General features: G+C 40.9%; 1 protein-coding gene across 2 annotated transcripts in view; it reads left to right on the top strand.

Annotated features, from left to right (window-relative positions):
• The window catches only part of STS (steroid sulfatase), a 102,102-nt gene that overhangs the window by 48,602 nt on the left and 32,202 nt on the right, over nucleotides 1-21,298 (top strand). For both annotated transcript variants that reach the window (XM_038757458.1, XM_038757459.1), the window contains 2 exons: nucleotides 4,494-4,630; nucleotides 19,651-19,788. In XM_038757458.1, the coding sequence (XP_038613386.1) occupies nucleotides 4,494-4,630; nucleotides 19,651-19,788 (275 nt within the window). The remainder of the gene's footprint in view (nucleotides 1-4,493; nucleotides 4,631-19,650; nucleotides 19,789-21,298) is intronic.

Here is a 21,298-nt window from a genome sequence, read left to right as displayed (position 1 = left end):
GAAGTGCTTGGGAAGTATAAGTTGGAAAGTTGCTTATCATTTGTTAAAGTGTTTATTATGAGCCAACCACTTTGCTCATCACTAGGGTTGTAACAACTCATAAAATGGCATATTTCCTTTTCCACTTGGGACCCCCAGTCTCAACAGAAGCAGTTCACATTCACTCTTTCTCTCTCTCTCACTTACTTGCTCACTCTCCGGAGTAGAGACTATCGCCTGCTGCCTTCTTTAAACTAATCAACACTCCCGGCAAGCAGACAAAAGCAATAAACCAGCAGTTCTATCACTTTCTGTTTCAACTGAATCATTTTGTGTACTGAATAAAATGGGAACATTTCCTAAAGGGAAAACGAAGTATGACCAGAGATCTCACTACTGAATATGGGATTCTAGTCATCCTCAGACTCTTTTAAAGTGGATTTTTGTACTGATCGTTTCCTCCCGCCATCCCAGCCTGAGATTACCATATAGTGAAGACTGAGAGTTGCCTTTGAGAATTTTAACAAATGAAATGGAAGTTGAAAGGAAGCCAGAATGGAGTCATTTCCCACTGTGTGCAAGACAGTAGCGATCAATTGTCAAAGGAGTTGTTTATTGAAGTGCTACAGCTAATAGAAAGGGAGTTAAACCTTTCTCCTCTAATCTCCCTCCCACCCACTAGCTGATACGCAGTTCCATTTTCAAGGTCAGATAGAAGTAGTAAGTTCTGGAGCTCCTCAGTGAGGTTGGGCATGAGATAAATGGCCTCTTCTGATCTTTCAAAGGCTCTTAATAGGTGAGAAACCTCTCCACCTGAGAGCAAGCTGTCAGTCACAGCTGCAGAGAAACGTGCGGTGAACGATTTATGTCCATCTAATCTGTGTCTTACAGATCAGTGATTAGAGAGCTACTCATGAGTAGTAAATCTGAATCTTGATACTTACGTCGGGTACGCTTCTTTGAGTGCACCACGTTTCTCAAGGAAAACTAATCATTTGGCCTTGATTGATTTTCTCTCTCTGCTGTGTCTCAGCTTCAGGATATGTGGGTATGTGTGAATTCTTTGTGGGGAGGAGAAGAAGGGGATTGGGCTGGGGTGAGAAGGGGATGGTGGGCGGGAGGGACATAGCAGAAAAAGCATGGGCCTGGGAATCAAAGGACCTGTGATTTAATCCCCGCTCTGTCTTCTCCTCCTGTGTGACCTTGGGTAAGTCATTTAACTTCTCTGTTAAATCATCTCTAAAATGGAAGTTCAATACTTGTTCTCCCTCCTACTTGGATTGCAAGTCCCATGTGGAACAAGGGTTTCTTTCAATGTGATTCTCTAAGCAGCGTGGCTAGAGAAGCAGCGTGGCTCAGTGGAAAGAGCCTAGGCTTTGGAGTCAGAGGTCATGGGTTCAAATCCTGGCTCCGCCAATTGTCAGCTGTGTGACTTTGGGCAAGTCACTTCACCTCTCTGTGCCTCAGTTACCTAATCTGTAAAATTGGGATGAATACTGTGAGCCCCCCGAGGGACAACCTGATCACCTTGTAACCTCCCCAGCACTTAGAACAGTGCTCTGCACATAGTAAGCGCTTAATAAATGCCATGATTATTATTATTATTATTATTATATTGAATCTACCCCAGTGCTTAGTATAGACTTTGACCCATCCTGAGCACTTAAACAAACATCACAATTCATTCATTCATTCAATCGTATTTATTGAGCGTTTACTGTGTGCAAAGCACTTTACTAACCGCTTAGGAAGTACAGATCGGCAACATATGGGGAGACAGACATTAATATAAATAAATAATTTCTAGATTTGTACCGGTAATCTATAGATATAGATCAGAGACCATTATCTGGTTTTCTATTTTTGATGTAACAAGTGGCACAAAGTGGACAACCATTTCTAGGGCTCCTTGCAGGGTATAATCTTTGAAAATGATAAAAAAAATTTCAGTGGACCTGGAAATGAAATAATGAGCTTAGGGAATGAATACATCCTTTATTTAGTAAGTACTTGAGCGTTCACAGTGGAAATAAAGTGTATCGGTCGCAAAGAGAAATATTATTTCATGCTTATCGGGGGCAGCTTAAGTCATCTTTGAGGTGGGAAGGTTGAAGGCAAGGTTTTGAGTTCCTGTTTCAGCTGAATTCCTAACTTGTCTGTAGGTAAGCAGTCACTTGACCTCTCAGTTCCGTTAGCTGTTAAATGAGTGTAGTCATAACACACTCATTTGGGTTTATCAAGCCCTTTGTGATCATAAAATGCTACCCAAGTGATTAACAATGTTAAATTGGCTGAATGAGAAATGTATGTTGCCAGAACGCAAAAGCAATATGATTCACAGCCCACTCAAAGATTTACTTTTTCTTATTGTTATTTCTTTTGCAATATTTGGAGGAAATCTACATGGGGAGAAGAGAGTTTTGGGGGGTTTTTTGAGACAAATAAAAGCTTAAGAAGTACTTGGTTTCAGGGATTGATATGCAAAAATACCGAAGTAATGACACCTTTGGAGAATTTCCAGTGTTCAGGGCACTGGACCAAGCAGTGTGGAGAAACACATCAGCCACACCCTCTGATGGACAGGAAACTCTGTTATATTGTAATAATAATAATAATTGTAGTATTTATTAAGCACTTACTATGTGCCAGGCACTATACTAAGCACTGTTGTAGACACAAGGTAATCGATTTGGACACAGTCCCTGTCCCGCATAGGGCCCGCAGTCTTAATCCCCATTTTACAGATGAGGTAACTGAGGCACAGAGAAGTGAACTGACTTCCCTAAGGTCACACAGCAGACAAGTGGCAGAGCAAGGATTAGATGCCAGGCCCTTCTGACTCGCAGGCCTGGGCTCTATCCACTAGACCACACTGCTTTAGACAGTGCTCTGCGCATAGTAAGCACTCAATAAATACCATTGACAGATTGGTTACTAGGTTAGGGTGGAGTGGGAGTAATGGTGATGGAATCTCCCAGTGAAATGAAGGGTAAGGTACAAAGCCATGATAGCGGAGTTGGGAAGTTGACCATGTTATGAAACATTAGCAACCCTCACCATCTTCAACCCACCTTTAGAGGTTTTTTTGCTTGTTCCTAGTTATATATTAAATGATCATGCTAAGTCAGAGAGATCGAAAACCCCTCGTTAGGTTCGGCAAAATGTGTAGGATATTAATCTACGACCATATGTTTTACATTGGTTAATATTCTTTATTAAGGACTTCAATTGGACTGAAACTGAAATAAAGACATTCAGGTGGTTGAGGGCAATCATAAAAAACAATCCTTAAAGCCAACTGTCAATCAATCAGCAATAACTGTAGACCATTGATTGGAAGAATCAGACTGAAGAGAAGAGCTTGGACCCATCAGAGCGGCTGCCTCTGTGAGAGTGGTTTGGATTCCATGCATTGACCCCCATTTACTGGGGCAGAGAAGGATATTCTAAATTGCTTACAACCATTTCCATTTCATACTGCCCTTGGGAGTCCATTGGTGACCAACCAGTGATAGCCACTATGCTTGAAACAGAAGATGTTGTTGATCTAGGTGTGTTTGTCAGTTGAGATTGTTGAATCAATTTCAATTTTTGGAACCATTAACAATTGGAGAGTGTCCAAAATTCACAGCCCAAACCTACAGAATGAACACGTTTTGAGGCGGAACTCAAAAATATCCAACTCTTCCGGGAAATCTGTATTTCTAAAAAAAACCTTTTAAATGTTTAGTACCATAAAATTCATTGGAGAAGATGAAAATGGAAAAATAAGATAGTTTTCATTGGTCATCTTATTGTGTTCATCAGATGGGAGCTTTTTTTCAATGAAAATGTAACCTTTGGGTTACTTCAAATATGTTTTTATACATTACAATTGCTTAGTACAGTGCTCTGCACACAGTAAGCACTCAATAAATATGATTGAATGAATGAATGAAAGACAAAGTTGCTGAAAATCAGAAATCTGATTTTTGTATAACTGACCTGTCCTGTTTTTGAGGGAAGTTGAAATTACTTGGTACTTAATTTTCAAGGGAAGACTAGTACTAAGTCAAAGACATATAAGAGACTGTAAGAGTCTTTCTGATTGGAAAACATTGGAATTTCTCAGCTAAAATAGCGAAGTGGAAAAACAATGAGATTGATTCTTCTCTATGCTAGGGAGGGTTTTATGCATGCAAACCTTTGCCCTCTGCAGTTTCCCCGCCCCCAAATAAAATCAAGCTAATTTTGGATAATGTGACATATCTCCGTCTAAGACTAATGGATTTTCATCATGCCAGCCTCGCGCAAGGGGATGTTGGGAAAATTCCAGTGTGTAATCATGTCAGACCGAGCAGTGCCTTTATTTCTGCAGCTTTGCTCCCCTTCTTGGTTTCCAACACTCTTTCCTCAAACTGCCCTTAAGACTTCCTCTTAAGAATTTCAACATCACCCAGGGAAGATGCACCACCTATGGGACCCAAGTGCATCAACTTTTTCTAATTCCATTTCCTTTTGTTTTTCTATTTTAGGAATACCGAGACACCATTCCTCCTTTTTTTGTCCTACCTTCACGTCCACACAGCACTCTTTGCCTCAGAGGAATTTGCAGGCAAGAGTAAACATGGCTTGTACGGGGATGCCGTGGAGGAAATGGATTGGAGTGTAGGTATGGTACTTAATAACTCTTTTGAGAAGCAATTTGAAAGAGCGTTGAATGTACCCCACTACTAAGAACAGTGCCCAGAACATAGTAAGTGCTTAACAAGTAGTACCATAATTAAATTATTATTTACCGGGTGCAGGGTACTGTATTAAGAAAAGCACTTGGGAGATTACAACAAAGTAAGATAAACCCAATACTTGCCCTCAAGGAGTTTAGTCTAGCAAGCAATCCTCAATACATGTGCTGGATGTTCTTCTTTTAATCTGTAGTTAATTTTCATGCCTGTTTTCCCCAAGAGATTTGTAAGCTCCTTGAAGGCAGGTATCATGCCTACCAAATCTATTGAATTGTACGCTCCAAGCGCTCAGCACAGTGCTCTGTACACAGTAAGCACTCAAATGCCATTGATTGATGTTGTCGTGGTAAGTCATTTTCTCATTGGTGCCAGGACCTGAGTATTGGCATGAAATTAGCCTTCCTAGGTTCCTGCTACTGTCTCAAACCCTTCATCATCATCGTCTCTGATCCCGCCTTGGATGTCCCAGACAACAGGAGCTTTAAAGGGGAACATGAGATCTGAGTAAGTGTTTCCAGAGGGAGATAGTAGCACAATCCATCCATCAGTGATATTTAATGAGCTCCTACTATGTGCAGGGCATGGCACTGAATGCTTAGGGGAGAGCGATAGAAGTATGAATGATGGTCTCAGCCCTCTAAGAGTTTACAAGCTAATGGGAGAGATGGCAGACAAATTACAAAGAGGGGAAGCAGTGGGGAGAACAAAGATAGGGAAAGCTGTATAGATGGCTAAAAAAGCATACATAGGTCAATATTTAATAAGTTGTAGGGTTGATCCTGCTGTCCGGATCATTTTCTAAAACATCATTCTGGTCAAGTCTTCCCAAGTCCTCAGAAACGTCCAATAGTTGCCCATTCTTCTTTGCATAGTGGGTTCTAATCCCAGCTCTGCCACTTGCCTGCTCTGTGACCTTGAGCAAGTTACTTCACTTCTCTGGGCCTCATTTACTTCATCTGTGAAATGGGGATTGAGACTGTGAGCCCCACGTGGGACAGGGACTGTGTCCAACTTGATTTGCTTCTATCCACCCCGGCCCTTAGTACAGTGCCTGGCACATACTAAGCATTAAACAAATACCATCATTATTATTATTATTATCAAGCAGAAACTATTAATCAGTGGGCTTTAAAGCACAATATACAACACACAATAGGTTCTCAATAAATGCTGAAGATGATGATAATGAGCCTTGGGGACCGGAGAGGAGATTTTTGTAAGAGGAGCCTTCACTGAGGGACAATTTTTGATATTTTCCTTAAAGGGAGATTTACACTCAGTTAACAGGAGGTGAGGTTATTACTTGTCCAGTGTGAAATATCATTTCAGCATAAAATTGTGGTAGAATTTAGGCTGTAAGCTCCCTCTAGACTGTATTATGTGCAGGGAATGTGTCTGCTAATTCTAGTGTACTGTACTCTCCCAAGTGCTTGGTACAGTGCTCTGCACATAGTACATTCTCAGTAAGTGCCACTGATTGATTGATTTGTTGAATAGGAGTGTATCTCCACACTGGGTATGTTTAATTTTAGGGAAATTATGATGAAGCTAAAATCTCTAATTCTTCAACTTGTTAAAAGCCTCTAATTATAAAGCACTTGACAGGTGGGGAGGGGAGAAAATAACTAACTGGTCTGTAAGTTATCCCACATCGAGCTCATATGCGTAAGAAATATTTTTAAAATGTGCAATCCTAACTCTTTTCTTTCTTTGGAAATGGAATGACATTTCAGGGGTTGGGGGAGCAGAGAGGAAGAAGAAGAATTTAGTTATCCCGCGCTCTTTCTTAGAACGATCACTGACAAAGTCTATTATATGGAATTTGCATGCAATCACCATTTATTTAGAGAGACACTCTATTAATAGAAACACATGAAGGAATCATAAATCAGCCCTTGTTCAGGATTAGACTAGCAAATTCTGAATATCACAAGAAGAAATTTTATGTGGCGAACAAGAAGGGCGAAAGGGTAAAATATATCTCCAGCCCTTGAAACCTGACACAATAAAAGAACCTGTAAAAATAGCATGTGCCTAATGTGGGCTGGGAGCAGATGACTATATATGGAATTTTCCAGACAGAAATTTGGCCTTTGATGTCAGGGAAACCAGAAGTAGGAGAAAGTCAATATTTGAGACTACAGCTATTGGGTTTATTGTTTTGAAAATGGCACTATTGATAGGGAAATTTTGATCTGTGTGTTTTGGTCGGGGAAGATAAGGCAAACCAACCACAGCGGTTTCTTCCATGTAGTATGTATGTGAAGATGATACTTTTCTGTATTGCTGAGTTGCGTGGCATAACCGGAAAGGGCACGGGCTTGGGGGTCAGAGGTCGTGGGTTCTAATCCCAGCTCCACCACTGGCCAGCTGTGTGACTTTGGGCAAGTCACTTGACTTCTCAGTTCCTCAGTTCCCTCACCTGTAAAATGGGGATTAAGACTGTGAGCCCCACGTGGGCCAACCTGATTACCTTGTATCTACCCCAACGCTTAGAACAGTGCTTGGCACATAGTAAGTGCTTAACAAATGCCATCATTATTAGTATCATTATTATTATTATTATTTGCAATGACTGGTGCCATTTTCACTTCTCTCTCACAGTATTGCAGTCTTCCTCAAGCCTTTGTTCTGAGGCAATCATCCCATATGGGATGTCCTCAGTCACACCTCCTCCAAGAGGCCTTCCCCAATTAAGTCTTTTTTATGGTATTTGTTAAGTGCTTATTATCAGGCACTGATCTGAAGTGACTTGCCCATAGTCACCCAGCTGGAATTAGAACCCAGGTCTTTCTGATTCCCAGGCCCATTAACCCACTAGGCTACACTGCTTTGTTTTTTGCTTTGTATTTGTTAAGAGCTTGCTATGTATCAGGCACTGATCTGAATGCATCACCCCAGCGAGGTGACTTTTATAAATCAGTTGCCTGATGTTTTTGCATTGTTTCTTGCAACCACATTGTCGCTTCGAATGGATGAATTGGAATAGTCACTAGCTCTCCACTTAGCTTTCCCTTCATTTAAAACCACATGAAAATCCTTGTGGAAGTACATGTTTACTAAAGGAAATCACAAAAATTCCTAAGAGATTATTTTGGAACATGTACCCATCAAACAGTCCTTGGTATTTATTGAGCACTTAACTATTTGCAGAGCAGTGTTCTAAGCACTTGAAAGAGCACAATACAACAGAATTAGTGACATGTTCCCTGCCCATAATGAACTTACAGTCTAGAGGGGGAGGACTTTTAAAGAAAGTTCTTCTGAATACATTTTAACATTTCACCTGTCCACCCCGCTAATGACCGTCTCTGTGAATGAATGAATGAATATGTTGCCGACTTTTATTTCCCAAGTGCTTAGAACAGTGCTCGGCACACAGTAAGTGCTCAATAAATACAATTGAATGAATGAATGAATGAACTTAGACTTCGCATAATCCCATCTGACTCAAGAGTGTGCTCTTGTATTTCAATTTCTTCCGTTTTACTCCTAGGACCAATATTTAGGCACAAAAGAATTTTAGAGGTGGCATTTACTGGGTTTTTAATGTATAAGATTGAATGCTCTGCACATAGGAAGCACTCAATAAATACTATTGACTGATTGAATGCTTTGTGTGGCGACAGGTTGTGACAATATCATAATAAATCTTTCCCCCTTTAAAGCACAAAAATCTAATTTTCATTTGATTCCCATCCTGTGATTTTTTTTCCTTCTGTGAAAAAGGAATATGAGCCCAGTTGGAGGGAACAAAAATACTTCTAGAGGGCATAAGAAGTCTTGAGTTTCTAAAGAGTCTAATGCACTGATTGACATCCAGAGCTATGGCAGTTTTGACATTTCTCAACTGTTAAGCCTAAAATTATCAATAGCATTCACACACACTGGTATTGCTCTCCTTTTAGAATACCATGGACAAGTGTATATTTTTTGTCCATGTACTGACACTTCAATGACCATATAAAGCCTTTTTTATGGTATTCTTAAGGGCTAACTATGTGCCAGGCACTCTTCCAAGTGCTAGGATAGATGCAACCTAATCAGATTGGACACAGTCCATGTCCCATGTGGGGATTGCAGTCTTCATCCCCATTTTACAGATGAGGGAACTGAGGCACAGTAAAGTGAAGTGACTTGCCCATGGTCGCCCAGCTGGAATTAAAACCCAGGTCTTTCTGATTCCCAGGCCCATTATCTACCCACTAGGCTACAATGCTTTTCAAGCCTTAAGCCTTAAGGAAGGATGCCTTCGATCTGTTAAACCTCATTCTGGAGAAGAAGAAAACCTTTAGAAAAAACTTTATAAGTTACATGACTCGGAGGTGTTTATACATTTCAAGATAGACTTGCTTTAGTAAGTCTATGCTGTTGTATCTTACTGACAAGTTTTATCAGTAAAAACCAACTTATGAATGCATTTATGCATCTGACATTTGGAATATAAATATACCTTCTGTAGAAAATGAAGAATTCAAAGAAAATAAGGATTCTGCTACACTCGGTTGCCTCGAAAATTGGCTTTGGAAAACAATATTCTTTCTTGTGCAAAATTTGACATTGACATCAATTTTTCTTTTGTTTTGAGCTATCGTGCAATTAAACAGAGTGAAAATGTCAGTTCCATTGAACATGGGTAGCATTGCCTTTGTCAAGAGCAGTTTCTCCTTTGGGGAGAGCATTCTACCTCTCCCTGATTTGGCATTTCGCATAGAGTTGTCTGGCTACAAAAATGATTAGTGAAGGGAGATGAGTCTGCTGGCTTCTGGGTTTAGTAGTTTGTGGCTTACGTTCAAACTGAGCGAAGGGACAGAAAGGTCATCGTGGATGTGGTAGTAAGAATAGTGGTGGGACTTGATTAGACAGTAAACTCCTTGGGGGCAAGGATTGCTTTTACCAATTGTAAGCAACATGGGTTAGTGGATAGAGCCCGGGCCTGCGTATCAGACGGTCATGCGTTTTTATCCTGGCTCCGCCACTTGTCTGCTGGGTGACCTTGGGCAAGTCACTTTGCTTCTCTGGGCCTCAGTTTCCCTCATCTGTAAAGTGGGGATTGAGACTTTGAGCCCCATGTGGGACAGGGACTGTGTCCAACCCAATTTGCTTGTATCCACCCCAGCGCTTAGTACAGTGCTTGGCACATAGTAAGAGCTTAACACATACCACAATTATTATTATACTCTCCCAACTGCTTAATACAGTGATCTGTACAAAGTAATCATAACAATAATTAGAGTACTTGTTAAGCACTTACTATGCACCAAGCACTGTTCTAAGCACTAGGGGTTAATACCAGTTAGTTGGGTTGGACACAGTCCTTGTCCCACTTGGAGCTCACAGTCTAAGGAGAAGGGAGAAATATTTTATCCCCATTTTACAGATGAGGTAACTGAGGCACAGAGAAGTTAAGTGACTTGCCCAAGGTCACAGAGTAAGCACGAGGCATAGCCAGGATTAGAACCCATGTCCTCTGATTTGCTGGTCCATGCTCTCTCCTCTAGGCCACTTTGCTTTCAAAGAATAACACTGAATTCATTCATTCACTCAGTTGCATTTATTGAGTGCTTACTGTGTGCAGACCACTGTACTGAGAAGCAGCGGGGCTTAGTGGAAAGAGCCTGGGCTTGGGAGTCAGAGGTCATGGGTTCTAATCCTGGCTCTGCCACTTGTCAGCTGTGTGATCTTGGGCAAGTCACGTAAACTTCTCTGTGCCACAGTGACCTCATCTGTAAAATGGGGATGAAGACTGTAAGCCCCACATGGGATAAACTGATTACCATGTATTTACCCCAGTGCTTAGAACAGTGCTTGGCACATAGTAAGCACTTAGATACCAACATTATTATTATTATTATTACTAAGAACTTGGAAAGTACAATTTGGCAACAGACAGAGACAATCCCTACCCAACAATGGGCTCACAGTCTAGAACTGAATGAGTCCATCAGGCAGAATCAGGACTTGGGATTAAGGAAGGAAATTGGAGGGGATTGATTGTGTATATTCTCAGCGGTGGCTTAAGGCTCTGATGGAATTTGAGGTGCAGGGGTGATAATTTTGGGAACAAACAGCCAAATCTACTGCCTCTTGCTCCCCCTCTATCTTCATCTTTCAAGCACCCTCTCCACTTTTTCATTATGCCATTATGTAAGTGCTTAATATGTACCAAATGCTTAGGGTGGTTACTAAGTTATGCAGTCAGACAGTTCCTGTCCCACATGAGCTCACAGTGTATTTTATCCCCATTTTATGGAGGAAGAAACTGAGGCCCCGAGAGGTGAGGTGACTCGGCTGAGGTCACACAGCTGGTCAGTGGAAGACTGGAAATCAACATGGCCAAGAGGAAAAAGCACACAAACCTGTAATTCAGGTGACCTGGGTTCTACTCCCAGCCGACACTTGCCTGTTGTGTGACCTTGGGGCAGTTATTTAATTCCTCTTTGCCTCAGTTTCCTCATCTGCAAAATGGGGATTCAGTGCCTGTATTCCCTCCCTTAGACTGAAAGCCCTATTTGCGACAGGAATTGCCTAACTTGATTATATTTTTGCTACCTCAGTGACTAGTTCAGTGCTTGGCATTACTACTATTATTATTATCCGCATCTCCTGACTCCCAGTTCCTGGCCATACTGCTGCTTTGTTCCATAAGCTGCTTTCTGATCTTTGTCTAGACTTGCCCAAAGGTAGGACAGAGAAGGAAAAAAAGAAAAACAATAGACATTTAGTGTTTTCGTCTTTTAGTTATAGGTGCATTTCCACTACAGCTGGAACTTGATTAAGAGCAAAGAAGTTCTTTAGGACACTGTTTAGAGACAATAAAACTAGAATATTATGTTAATATTCAAGGTGAAACACCAATGATATATGGTGTTCATTAGTAGAGGAATAAGTGTTGAGGGTAATTCTAGATGTTACTTGAGATTCTATTTTCCTTTACTAGGAAGTACTCTTGATTTCCACTTAAAAAACTAATGGATGCACTGCAGAGCCAGAGAAGAGAGAAGTGCTGGTGTCCAGGAATTTTTATTGAAGCTTTCTCAAAGAGTATATTTCAGAAATGTGCTCTCCAATTTAATATAACTGTCTTTCGATCATTAACGCATCTATTTTTCAGAAGGACATACGGTAGACCATAATGCTTTATTTCAGAAGTTCTTCCTTTTTCATTGACCATCTTTTATTTAGTAAGATGAATGGAAAACTCATTCCCCATTCTGAGTTCTTAAAAACAAAGCAAAACAAAACAAATGCACTCGTTATTTTCACCTGTGTAAAGGTCACAGTGTCAGTTTGGAAAAAGAGAAAGCAGGAAGGAAAAACAAATCCAGGCTGGCAAAACAGACTGAATTCTCTCTGAGCTTACATTTTCTTACCTTGCTATTTCTGTGTAAATTGAGGATGTTACTTCAGAGGCAGCACATCATTTGCCTCAGCAGTACAAGATGCCCAAGAGCATGATTCACACTTAGTATTCTTCTTTTCTTGGTATTAACAATTTTAGTGAGGAGCCAAAATTCACAGCTTTTCTTGCCAGCTGAGGAGTGTGGAACTAACTGCATTAACCAACGGGAAGTAAACATCTCTCTGCAATCATATACAAAGTTGGAGGACAAGCTTTAAGAGGGACCCAAGTGAAAGTGATAGAGAAATATGTCGTCCTCCCATGTAGGCTCTGATTTTTCCTGTAGATGAGTGTTTGAGTCTGTAATTGCTGAATATTTTTCATGGGTTGGAACATCTAGAAGTAAAAATATTCTTGAGAAAGACATTTTTAAGTAAAGTATATATGCTTAAGCAATTGGAGGGGAAGAAAAACCTGGTGTCAACAATCTGAAGAAAACAGCTTATCAGTCACCAACATGCAACCTCATTACCTTTGCCACTTTACAAGCTACAGTAATTCAAGGGAGAAGGAAAGGAATGTGTGAGATGGATAATTTCTCACCCTTTCTAACCATCCGATCAGTAGTACTGCTGAATGCCTGCCGAGTGCATAGCGTTGTGCTAAACACTTGGGAGACTCCCATAAAAGTAAAAGCCACCATCCCTTCTCTTGAGGACCATAGAGTCTTATAGGGAAGGCAGGTACAAAATCAGTTAGGAGGAAAAATGGAATAGAAACATGGAGAAGTCGGTAAAAAGGTGTTTTAACTAGTAGGTTTTTTAAATCAACATGGGCATAACTACTATAGGTGACTGAATGTTTAAATGTCGAGGTGTTAGGAAGATTTTACCTGGAGAGAAGAAAATTAGCTAAGGAGAGTCTCTTGGAGGAAGTGGGAATTCATAAGAGCTTTGAAGATTAGGTAGTGCTGAATTTGAAGGGGAAAGGAGTTCCAGGCGTGAAAGTGGTTGTGAGTAATGGGTTGAATAATAATTAATAATCGTGGTATTTGTTAAGCACTTAATATGTGGCAGGCACTGTACTAAGCACTGCGGTGGATTGTAAGCTCGTTGTGGGCAGGGAATGTCCCTGTTTATTGTTGTACTTTCCCAAGCACTTAGTACAGTGCTGTGCACACAGTAAGTGCTAAATAAATACGATTGAATGAATGAATGAATGAGTGAATACAAGCAAATTGGGTTGGACACAGTCCCTGTCCCATGTGGGGCTCATAGTCTCAACCCCCATTTTACAGATGAGGAAACTGTGACACAGGGTAGTGAAGTAACTAATCCAAAGCCACACAGCAGACAGGTGGTGGAGCTGGGATTAGAACCCAGGTCCTGCTGACTCCTACTCTATCCACTACGTCATGCTGCTTTTCATGCTGCTTCCCACTGAAGGAAGGAGAGGTGAAAGAAAGGGACAGTGATAAACGTGTGAGTCATGGTTGTCATCGAATAAATCCAAACACCTGGACTACAGTTATAATAAACAGTTTCCAGAATACTTGACTTGCCACAAGATTAAGCCACTGAATTATGTTTTACAGCTCAAATCACCTACCACAGCTGACTGTTTATCTCAAAAAGCATATTTTATTCCAAAACTGAGAAGGAAAATTTCTGTTCCGTATAGTTTATTATTAAACTAGAACCTGTAATTCTTTTATGAGATCCCTGAGGACAGGGATTGTGTATACCAACTCTGTTGCAGAGCTTAGAACAGTGCTTTGCACATAATCATCATCATCATCATCAATCGTATTTATTGAGCGCTTACTGTGTGCAGAGCACTGTACTAAGCGCTTGGGAAGTACAAATTGGCAACATATAGAGACAGTCCCTACCCAACAGTGGGCTCACAGTCTAAAAGGTGGGGGGGGGGGGTGCACATAGTAAGCACTTAACAAATGCCATCATCATCGTCATCATCATTACAAGCACTTAATACAGTGGTTTGCATAAAGTCTTGTCTTATGCCGTTGAGTCATTTCTATAGCGATACTAAAGACACATCTCTCCCAGAATGACCCGCTCTGCATCTGCAATCGTTCTGGTAGTGGATCCATAGAGTTCTCTTGATCAAAATATGGAAGCGGTTTACCATTTCCTCCTTCCATGCAGTAAACTTGAGTCTCCGCCCTTGACTCTCTCCCGTGGGTCATTTTGGACTTATAACAGATTGGCTGCCACTCACTAGCCGATGCTAGAGAAGCAGCGTGGCTCAGTGGAAAGAGCATGGGCTTTGGAGTCAGAGGTCATGGGTTCAAATCCTGGCTCTGCAAATTGTCAGCTGTGTGGCTTTGGGCAAGTCACTTAACTTCTCTGTGCCTCAGTTACCTCATCTGTAAAATAGGGATTAAGACTGTGAGCCCCTCGTGGAACAACCTTATCACTTTGTAACCTCCCCAGCGCTCAGAACAGTGCTTTGCACATAGTAAGCACTTCATAAATGCCGTCATTATTATTATTATTATTATTAATGCCCAAGCTAGGAATATAATGGGTAGGCCTCTGCTTGACTCTCCCTCCCGTAGCCGAGAGAGGTAGAGTACTGGAAACTCTCCAGGTGTGACCCTGAGAGAGGTTGCATAAAGTAGGTGCCCAGTAAATACCATTGATTGATTGTTTGAGGAATGGCCATCCTTCTTTGGCCCTGCATTCTAGGATGTTCTCATGCCTTCTTTCTAAGCTGACTTTTGAGGACTGGGATTTAATAATAACTATTACAACAATAATAATAATAATTGTGCCAGGCACTATTCTAAGCACTGGAGTAGTTACAAGATAAAAGGGTTGGACACAGTCCCTGTCCACACATAGGGCTCACAGTCCTATCCCCATTTTGCAGATGAGGGAACTGAGGCACAGAGACGCGAAGTGACTCGTCCAAGGCAGGAAATGTGTTGGGAATAAAGCTAGAATAAAATGTAAAATTAGAATTAAGAAATAGAGGTCAGAATTGAGGCAGGAGGATGATGGCTTAAAAAGACATTGCTGAGGAGAGATCGGGGCAGACATGCTTATATATCCTGTGTTGATTTTGTTGTATAAAAGATTAGAATGTTTTGATAACTAAATTGTTGGTAGAGAATGTTGTTGAAAGTTAGGGGGCCCCAGAAACCTTTACCAATATGCTGTCTCTCTTTGTTGCTGAATTGTACTTTCCAAGCGCTTAGTAGAGTGTTCTGCACACAGTAAGCGCTCAATAAATAAATACGATTGAATGAATGAATGGACAGGAAGCTTTATTTTTGTGCCTTTCATCTCTATAGCTCCAAGTTAGCACTTGATTTCCATAGACTCACCAGTCTGGATTGAACCCCAGCTAGAAACCGACTCCATTTCCTGGTTCATTATGTCCTTGCCTCTTATCTCTGTTGAACATCTACGAGGAGAGTAGCTAGGGAGTGTTTCCAACAAAAATAGAAGGTAAGGATCATTGTGGTTACTGAGAGGGTGTCCCAATCATCAAATGAAGCAGCAGCCCAACATTCCTGACACCCAGTCATCTTGTGGTCCCTTGTTCCAATATGCCCTTTGGAAGAACCTTACCTATTTAGATTTCTGTTACCTCAGGTGGAGACTCCTTAACCTGGCTCTAATTATATGATTTTAAAAGACACACTTTCAAGTGCACTTCATCTCAGGGGTTGCCCTGGAGAAAATATAGTTGGAGGAGGAGAAGGAGATAGCATCTAAATAGGGTTTATCAAATTTGCCACATCCACTACCAGGCATTCACCCTAAGGGTTTGAAATGCTATTTGCCCTTCTAAGCCTGCACAAACATACTCAAGCTGCTTTCCTTTTAAACAACAGTGCCGCACAAACACAGTTAAATGCTAATGAAGTAGTAAGGCAATTAAAAATTGTTAGAGATGGCTCTACTCTTGGCTGATGAAGTGTGCTATTTCTCTGTAGTATCTTATCCTTCTGAAGGGCATAATTCCAATTCTTACACATAACTTCCTGAATCTAGATTCAGGCTGTTTCCACAGATCACTCTCCTGGCACCTCCTCTTTTCTGGGATTTCAGTATTGTACGTTTGTTCGCCAAGCCCCCTGCCATAATGAAGAGCCGTGAAAGTGATCTGTTTAGAGCAAGCTAGCAAAAGCCAATTTTCTACTGCCCAAGAGCGGTATTTAATAGCTAACTTACTAGGTCCTTTTGGAAGAAACACAGTAAGGGACCACTAATCAGTCACATGAAGCTTTTTATGGTATTTGTTAAGCGCTTACTATGTGTCAGGCACTGCACTAAGCGCTGGGGTGGATAGACGCTTATCAGATTGGACACAGTCCATGTCCTACATGGGGCTCACAGTCTTTATCCCCATTTTACAGATGAGGTAACTGAGACCCAGAGAAGTTAAGTGATTTGCCCGAAGTTACACAGCAGACTGGTGGCAGAGTGGAATTAGAACCCAGGTCCTTCTGAGTCCCAGGCCCGCAATCTATCCACTAGGCCACTCTGCTTGAGCCGCTAATTCATTAATTGAACAACTGTTGTGGACACTAGACACAGTTCATGTCTTCAAGGAGTTTGCAATCTTAATGGGCTAGCTAGGTAAAGAGAATGAGGAAGGGGAACAGTATAAATGATAATAATGAAAATATGGAAAGTAGAGTGTGTAAATCAATTGCACGTAAGTGCTAAGATAGTTGCTGGGGTGATAGGAACTAAGGTGATGGATGTTAATTGGGAAATACCCACTGGAGGAGATAAGGTTTCAGGAGGGCATTGAGGATGGGGAACGCTTCTATCTGGTCTGGCAGGCTTGATGGGGCTGGGTTTTCCAGGCATGGGGGAAAGAAATGAAGCAGTAGAAGAAGAAGCAGTAGACTAGAATAAACGTTTAAATGAAATTTTTATGCATTCAAAATAAGCACTTACAAATAATCATATTTTTGGTATTCAATCATTCGTATTCATTGAGTGCTTTCTATATGCAGAGCACTGTAAAACGCTGGGGAGAGCACAATATAACAAAATTAGCAGTCATGTTTCCTGCCCACAATGAGCGGGAATTATACTTGAGAATTTGGTAGATGTGACTTGTCCTGTAAATCACCAAATTCAGTAGCATGGAAAGGAAGAAAAAGTAGGAGAGCCAACCAAATTTGAATTGACCTAGATTTCATATTTCTTGATAATTCTGGATAATACTAATCGTCAAACATCAGCTCGACAAATATTTATAGGATCCACATGTTTCTGAATGGTATTAGGATTTATTCCTGCTGTTTTTTTTGTCACAGTTCGGAATCATTCAGTCAGTGGTGTGGATTGAGTGCTTACTTTGCTTTCTGTTGATAGACATAATCCCTGCCCTCAAGGAGTTTACAGTCTAGCATTGAGGCTGCTTTGGAAAAGCCCTCAATGCAGTTTGTTCAGCAAGCACAAATCGCTTCTTGCAGTGACTGAAATCTGGGTTTCCAGTGTGGTGAATATGCAAGAAGAGCAGCTTTTTTCCATCCTTCTTAGCTTAGCCCATCATTTTTGGTTTCCTGGTTCCTCATCTGCACCCTGGGCTTGCCCCACTGTCTCCCAATCTCTCCATAAATCCCTCTAGTCTCATTCTTCTTTTTTTCTTCAACGCAATGTGCCTCACGTCCCCATCCTCGGTGACACTGTTGGTGGGACCAAAGTAATGTTAGAGAGACATTATGTGTTGATGGTGGCAGTTGAGGAGGGGAAGCCCCGACCTCGTTTAGGGATTCAGGGCAGTGATTTGTCATGGTGAGGGACTTGGGGCAGTAGCCACATGGCATTGCAGCTGTGAAGGGGGAAACGGGTGTTACCAGAGTGGATCTGGAATGGAGTGGGCTGATGGAGGATCAGAGGTGGCCTTAGGATGTGTGGAGAGTGGCCAGGAAAGGTCAAAAATCATGGAACCCTAGGGAGGGGCTGAAAGGGTGAGATTAGCACTGCATATATGTTGGAGCTGACCTAGCTTTATCTAGCTTCAAAGGGAATAAGCTGAGTGTCAAGTTCTAAAGGTATGAAAGAACTGAAATTCACTCCTCTGACAGGAATTTTATAAAAAATGCTATCTGCTTAGGTAAAACCCTGCTAGTGTTAGTTTAGTGCTTCAAGTGACCTTTGTCCTATGAATATCCAGGTCCCAAAGGAAATTTTCTTTTTCTTTTTAAAAAAATCACCCTCACCCCACAGACAACCAGCCTGAACCATCCTGTAATTATTTTGAGTGATAATCACTTCCCAGAAATCTGCATTTGGGCTCTTTAATTTGCATCTATTCATTTTCATTTGATGCAAAGAACACATCTTCTCTACCTCCCTGACACCTGTCTCTCCAGTCCATCTTTCACTCTGCTGCCTGGTTCTTTTTTCTACAAAAAAAAGTCCAGTCCACATTTCCCTGCTCCTCAAAAGTCTGCAGTGAGGGCCAGCCATCTCTGCATCAAATAGAGCCTCGCCTCCAGTAAGCAAACTACCACATTGTACCTCGCTTTTAATTTTTTTTAAATGGTATTTATTAAGGATTTACTATGTGCCAGACACTGTACTAAGCACTGGGGTATGGCATAGTGGATAGAGCAAGGGCCTGAGTCAGAAGGTCATGGGTTCTAATACTGGCTGTGCCACATGTCTGCTGTGTGACCTTGGGCAAGTCACTTCATTTCTCTGGGCCTCAGTTACCTCACCTGTAAATTGGGGATTGAGACTGCAAGCCCCACATGGGACAAAGGGGTGCATCCAGCCTGATTTGTTGTATCCACCCCAGCGCTTAGTACATTGCCTGCCACATAATAAGCCCTTAACAAATACCATAATAATAATAATAATAATAATAATAATAATAATAATGACCGCTATTGGACACAGTCTGCGTCCCACATGGGACACACAGTCTTGATCCCTATTTTACCGATGAGGTAACTGAGGTACAGAGAAGCTGAGACAAATGGCAGACAAGTGGCAGAGCTGGGATTAGGACTCACGTGCTTCGGACTCCCAGATTTGCGCTATATCCACTAGGCATTGCTGCTTCTGACTGAATGACTGATCAATTGATTCTGGTTCTTGGCTTTTGGGATCTTATCTATTCAGTGGGTTGCCAGCTATTATATATGCAAATGCTCTTTGTGGACGTTTAACTACCAAATTCATGATCCATTCATTCTTTCAATCATATTGAGCGTTTACTGTGTGCAGAGCACTGGACTAAGCGCTTGGGAAGTACAAGTTGGCAACATATAGAGACAGTCCTTACCCAACAGCGGGCTCACAGTCTAGAAGTGATCCATATGTCTGTAGACTGTGTTTGGATGAATTGCACTTGGCTGTATACCATTTAGGTACTTGATATTCACCCTCACCTTCAACCCCACAACACTTATGTACATATTTGTTATTTATTTATATTAATGTCTGTCTCCCCCTCTAGAATGTAAACTTCTCGTGGGCAGGGAGCATGTCTATCAACTCTGTTTTATTGTACTCGCCCAAGCACTTAGTACAATGCTCTGCACAGTAAGCTCTCAGTAAATACCATTGATTGAAACATTTTATATCTTTTCTTATTTATCTTTAGGGAAGATCTTAGATGTTCTAGAGGAGAAGAAATTGGCAAATAAGACACTCATGTACTTTACATCTGACCAGGGAGCACATATTGAAGAAGTGTCCAACAAGGGAGAAATCCAAGGAGGAAGTAATGGAATTTATAAAGGTAAGAAGACTGAGGAGTATATATATATGTATATATATATATGAATCATGGGAAATAAACTTCTTAGGTGCAAACTGTTTATTTTAACTTGAATTTTCATTGTAAAATCAATTCCCAAGCGCTTCATTATGAATACTGTAATTATCACAAGTGCTTGCCTTTACCAGTTCTACCTGCTTTTCTTCCTGGCCCCACTATTTCGCTGGATATCAGAGATAACTAATTAGTAACTAATTAGATATCAGAGAAGCAGCATGGCTCAGTGGAAAGAGCACGGGCTTTGGAGTCAGTGGTCAGGGGTTCAAATCCCTGCTCCGCCAATTGTCAGCTGTGTGACTTTGGGCAAGTCACTTAACTTCTCTGTGCCTCAGTTACCTCATCTGTAAAATGGGGATCGACTGTGAGATCCCTGTGGGACAATCTGATCACCTTGTAACCTCCCCAGCGCTTAGAACAGTGCTTTGCACATAGTAAGTGCTTAATAAATGCCACCTTTATTATTATTATTAGTAGTACTCAAGCTAATTGGAAAATATCAATCATTCAATCAATTGTATTTATTTAGAGCTTAGTATGTGCAGAGCACTGTACTAAGCTCTTAGGAGAGTACAATATGAAAGAGTTGGTAGACACATTCCCTGCACACAACAAGCTTACAGTCTAGCCTGATTTTTCTCAGTTTTTCCTTTGCATTTAAAGCGCTTAGTACAGTCCTTTGCAAACAGTAAACACTCAATAAATGACATTGATTTGATTAATTGATAGATTGATTTGCGATTTTCCTGTTGGCAGGCTCAGATACTTCCACTTTTTTTTTTAAACTACTGTGCATCATTGCAGCTGATTTTTCTAGGATCCTTCTCGTATGTGATCTGCATAATCATGTCAGTGTCCGTTTGGTAGAGGGACCATTTGGAATGTACATATACTGAATATCTGAGGATAACTTATCTGGAGTGCACCAAAGAGAGTGGGTTATTGTTTCCAAGGCGACCCAAGAAATATCCTAGCCTGAAGATTGAGAGATGATTCTAGAAGGTTATAAAGAAGACAGTATGACTTTATGACTCCATTTTATCATGAAAAATATTATAAAGGGATAAATGTCAATTTTTAAAGGCATCTATTAAAAATATTTCAAGTAGTAATTATACCACTTGATCCTCGTATCGGAAATGCACCTCTTTATTGAACAATGTGCTTGGCTCTAAATCAGAAGCTCTCCAATGATCTTCATAACATGAACTCCTTAATCTACCTTGTTCCACAGACAATTCTGTTCCGCTAATAAAATGCAAGGGCTAATTAATGAAGTATCTAGGTCAAAATAGCTAACTGCAAGAGAAAAAAAATATTCCTTTCATTTATAGAAATTTTCCTTTCCATTGTTTAGTTTTTGTGTTTGTATTTAGCAGGTTGAAGGGCTCTCTCAGACATTAATGGCCAAACCCAAGTGGATCTGGAATTTTTGAAGTGTATTTTATTAATAATAATAATAATGTTTTATGGG

This window comes from Tachyglossus aculeatus, chromosome 15 (assembly GCF_015852505.1).
Source record: "Tachyglossus aculeatus isolate mTacAcu1 chromosome 15, mTacAcu1.pri, whole genome shotgun sequence".
Taxonomy (NCBI): domain Eukaryota; kingdom Metazoa; phylum Chordata; class Mammalia; order Monotremata; family Tachyglossidae; genus Tachyglossus; species Tachyglossus aculeatus.
Note: the sequence above shows the minus strand (reverse complement) of the source record. Positions and strands in the feature narration are given on the sequence as shown.